The 5,000-nt window shown below is 34.3% G+C and overlaps 3 protein-coding genes across 3 annotated transcripts in view; 2 read left to right on the forward strand and 1 right to left on the reverse strand.

The window, feature by feature from the left end:
- LOC137616739 (receptor-type tyrosine-protein phosphatase T-like) overlaps nt 1–1,797 on the forward strand; it is a 48,191-nt gene extending 46,394 nt beyond the window's left edge. Inside the window, 3 exon segments of the mRNA XM_068346741.1 lie at nt 112–263; nt 745–880; nt 1,211–1,797. Coding sequence (XP_068202842.1) covers nt 112–263; nt 745–880; nt 1,211–1,282 — 360 coding nt within the window. The 3' untranslated portion in view covers nt 1,283–1,797.
- LOC137616421 (uncharacterized) overlaps nt 1–5,000 on the forward strand; it is a 742,648-nt gene that overhangs the window by 598,108 nt on the left and 139,540 nt on the right. The gene's annotated exons all lie outside the window — the stretch shown is intronic.
- Nucleotides 1–5,000, reverse strand: part of LOC137616424 (receptor-type tyrosine-protein phosphatase T-like) — a 209,195-nt gene that overhangs the window by 175,174 nt on the left and 29,021 nt on the right. The window lies entirely within an intron of this gene.

Here is a 5,000-nt window from a genome sequence, read left to right on the forward strand (position 1 = left end):
CATCGATAGTACCTATAATGATTGTAAACTGTTGATTAGTATATTGATTAATAGTTGATGTATTTCAATAATATTAATAGTTATTTCACTGGATTAATTTCCCCGTTTCAGGGACAGCAGCATACATTAACTGCCTATGTCGTTCTTAACTGGGAATATGGGCATGCCACTCCAGAGTGTCCAAATGTCTTGTTGAATCTAGCTGACAAGTTACTGCACTCTGTCACACAATTGGGTTTTGGGCCGCCTCTACTGTGTTGTGGGTATGTGAAATACTACTTATCCTCATTTTTATAGATTTTTGGAGTGTATATATTTTTATGTATTTATTAATCGACAGTATTCATGCAGGCTGACGTTTTGTTCTTGGCTATATATTTATAATTTTATGATTTTACAAAACTAATATGGTTACAGGTGTTTCTTGTTGAGTATATAAGGTAAGGCAATATGTTACATTTCTGTGTTAACTGAATTCCTTTTATTAGAAATAGCTAATCACTATATCAATAAACAAGTTTTATCAAAATGTTACCTGCCTCCTTCATATAAGATACTCATCCCTGTGTCTTCTATATCTATTAATAAAAGCCTACATATGATAGGAATAAATAAATAGAATTCCAGAATTTTTACAATGGTATTTCATCACAAAATTATAGCATCAAACGAAACATAGTATCTGTGGTAAAGAAAGAAACTTTTCTTTCCCTAAAGGTTGGTTTATAAGGAAATTATTTTCAGGGATGGCGTAACGGGATGTGGTCTACTGGCGGGGTTGATGCTCATCATACAACGAGCTCAAATTGAGCAAGTTTTTGACATCTACAGAGCAGTTGTCAAACTGTTAAAATGCCGCCACCAGTTCATCACCTGTGAAGTAGGAATTTCAAAGTTCTTTGTGCTTAAAGCGGATATTTTGTAGTTTTTGTTATGGTATACATTGAATCGATGTATAATTGCATATTAGCGCTTATTGGATGTTGTTAAGTTTTGATAACTAAATTAATACTTCTTTTACCCATTAGGCCAAAATATGTTAGTCTCTTAATTGGGATTTTCCTTGTATTTCAAATTATGCAAAGGCTCCTATCATACTACTCTACAGTAAAATATAATCAATTTAAATATTATTCTCAAGCAAATAGTTTTTACTTATCGCATTTTTTTTTTCCACCTTGTAAACTATTGTAATATCTTTCCTTTACAGCAACAGTATGCAATGCTCTACCTTGCATCCTCAATCTACTTGAGGGATTTCCCCATTTATGTTAAATTTTGACTGAGAATCATTTCGGAATCCTCCAAGCTAACATACTTAAGATTGATGACCGCATCAAAGAGGCAAGAAATTCTAACTTAAAATGCCAAGGAGGAAACTTGAAGTATGAGCTATGTTTAAGTAGAGCTATAGAATGTGTAAAATTTGAATTATTATTGGTGTGAAATGAAAGAATCTTGCTTGCTTGATTGATTGTCTAACCTTATGGAAGAGGTGTGTGTACCATTTGAGGAGCAATATCTCCCACGAGAGCTTTCAGTTGAATCTCTCTACAGGAACTTTAAATTGTGTCTTTAATGAAGTTGCACTGTTTGTTTTTCTCGTTCTCTCCGAGTCGGTGGTAGAAGAGGGCATGGGGTTGTCCATCTTATCTGGTCATGCCCCATAAAATACCTCTACTTGAATCAATCATAGACGAATACGGAATATCAAAAATTGTGAAAATGTAATTCTTTTATGAAATTTGGTATTATTTCATAGGAAGGTTGTTATGCTTTTACCATATAGTCTTAGAATGCGATTCAGCATCTTATTATTATTATTATTATTATTATTATTATTATTATTATTAGCTAACCTACAACCCTAGCTGGAAAGCTGGATGCTATAAGCCCAAGGGCTCCAATAGGGAAAATAATCCAGTGAGGAAAGCAAATAAGGAAACAGATGGAAAAGTATGTCTAAAGGGACTACCCAAGACTAGAAAACCATGATCTGATTTTGGAGTGTCCTCCTAGAAGAGCTTTTAGCCATAGGTAAAGAGCCTTCTATCCTTATCAAGGGGAAAGTAGCCATTGAACAATTACAGTACAGTTGTTAACCCCCTGAGGATGGATTTTTTTTTTTTTTTTTTTTTTTTTGTACTTTAAGGTGTATGAGGCGAGAGGAGGATGTGTAAAGACTAGGCCAGATTATTGATGATATTACTGCTTGAGAGTTATTGGATCCTTTGACTGGGCAGACAGTACTACATTGGACCCCTCTCTCTATCTATTATTATTATTATTATTGCTATTATTATTAGTATTACTTGCTAAGCTACAACCCTAGTTGGAAAAGCAGAATGCTATAAGCCCAGGGGCCCCAACAGGGAAATAGCCCAGTGAGGAAAGGAAACAAGGGAAAAATATAAGAAGAGTAACGACATTAGAATAAATATTTCCTATAAAGACTATGAAAACTTTGACTAAACAAAAGGAAGAGAAAATAGATAGAATATTGTGCCCGAGCTTACCCTCAAGTAAGAGAACTCTAACCCAAGACAGTGGAAGACAATGGTATAGACTATAGAGGCTACGGCTCAATTTTCTTTGTCTACACATACACCGAATAGTCTTGCCTATTTTTTTACACTACTCTGTCCTCATACACCTGGCAACACTGAGATTACCAAACAATTCTTCTTCGCTGAAGGGGTTAACTATTGCAACGAAATTGGGCTAGACAGATAGCTCATTTTACGCCAACCTCAGCTCTTACAAACGTCCCATTCATGTCGAGATGGCTTTCTCACACAAGAAAAGTTCTTCCATACAGCAAAATTCTTACCTTTTTCTCCTTTTATCTATCAAATCATATCTAGATTTATTCCACTCTGGATACAAGTTTGTTTGCTCAAGAAATAAATCATTTATTACTTGGTAACCAAAACAAATGACAACATCCTCTACTTTCGCATGATGTCTATGGATAGAAATACTGCAGTTGCCAACTGCCAAATCACTTTGCTCATCATTGAATGGATACGTAAATGTCTCCCTTTTTATCCTGCGAGCCAATCAAAAGTTATGAATATAGTTCTTGAAAAAAAAAAAACAATCTGCGTAACAGGCATTGTTTACTCATGTAGGTTAGTTATAAATAGTGCAAGTTGGGTGGAAATGTAAGTCATCGCATATTAGAAGCGTTGCTTGGGTTGGGAGCTTGAGCCCCCTTCCAAGCCCGATTAATCTTGGGTAGTGTCAACAGCCTCACCGTCCTTGTAAGATAGGAATGGGTAGAGACTATGTATCTACCTAGTGAATCATCAGCAGCCATTGTCTGCCACTCTATGGTCATAGCATGGATGGATATACTGTATAGCTTGAGCACTGATCATATGTTTAGCTTACACTTGTAAATCAATGTGTTACTTCATTTTTCTATTTGTATCATTATCCTTTTTTTCTTTTTAGTTATTATTATTGAAATGATAAAAATGATTGTTTTTAGAGTAATGGAAATTATTCTTTAATCCTTATCTTATCTGTTACATTAGCATTCTCATTTTTATCTTCAGTTTTCATTACCTACACCAGCCATTGCATGGAGGTTTATTTCTGTTGACTAAGTAATGTATTCTTGATTGGAGCGAAAAAAAGAAATGGATGAAAATTTTCTCATTGAAAGAATGGCATCAATTAAAGGTCTAGTATAAAATGCAGATATGTATATATCATCATCAGGCGTTGCTATTCCACTTCAGGATAGAGGTTTCCGACATGCCTTCCAAACGCCTCTGTTTATGGTCAATTTATGTATACAGTAAGGTTATGAAATAAAAGGAAAACACCACAAATTTACAACAACCTCTTCACGCACGGCTGAATGTGCTAAGCCTGACAGTGATCTAGAATGAAACAAATTACAGCTTCAGGCAAATCTATCTATAAGAATAATCTAATTGTCGGACATATACTGTACAGTAGTAGATTTAATGCAAAAGAAATCAGCAAAGGCCTTGTATGGCAGACTATGAATTTTCAGGACAAACAAACTTAAATGTTGGTTAGAGAGATATGAATGAAATACACATAAACAATAATGCATGATTTACAACCAAAACCAGTAAAATTATCTATCCTGGAATACGTTTCTGAAGATAATAGAACAATTTCATGCAGATAGCCAAGTACTACTGTATGTCACAAGCAGAATTTCGATAGATGGGATAGAAAATGGAGAGAGGAACTCAAATATATCTTGCAACAGTCAACAAGAAAACGGTGATTGGGTAGCTAATCTACACCATGGATGAGCTAAAGAAGAATGATACACAAATATGAATAAAGAGTAGAGTCTTTTTCACAGACCTCTTCAAATGGCAATAGAGATAATTTACAGTAGATAGGAAGTACGCCCTGGATAGTCAGAGATATTTCGTTTCCTCGCATTTCTCTGCCGAACCGTCCTGTAATGTATTGAGTTGGATGTCAACTTCTCCTCTATTCGTATTCAGCCTTAAAGCTATAAACCTTAGTGAAAATATCTTACAACAATTAGAATTAGTATAAAGTGAAGATAGATATTCAAAAAATAATATGTATATGTTCTAATTATAAGAGGCTGATTTCATTTTCTAAAAAAATGAAGTTCTACTCTGGAACTGGTAGATGGATTAGAATGTTAATGAGAATTATATAAAGGCATTTGTAAGTAAAGATAAATATCTACAAACAATGCATAAATCAAGTAAAAAAAAATGCCATGAGTCACGGGATTTTAAAGTGACATTACACCATTTCTGAAACATAAGAAAATTGACTTCCGTCAGATGATACTGAACAGCATTACATGCGTCTTCTTCTTTTTCTTCTTAGTGAGTCACTCAGATTCTTTGAATAAATGAAATATTTGGCATAACAGACAAACAGAGGAGGATATTCAAATGTAAACAGTTTTGCTTTGAATCATGATTATTTAACTGCTCTTAAAGTCGGTGTTCCAACATAACTTTTAT

Source organism: Palaemon carinicauda, chromosome 22 (assembly GCF_036898095.1).
Source record: "Palaemon carinicauda isolate YSFRI2023 chromosome 22, ASM3689809v2, whole genome shotgun sequence".
NCBI classification, from domain to species: Eukaryota; Metazoa; Arthropoda; class Malacostraca; order Decapoda; family Palaemonidae; genus Palaemon; species Palaemon carinicauda.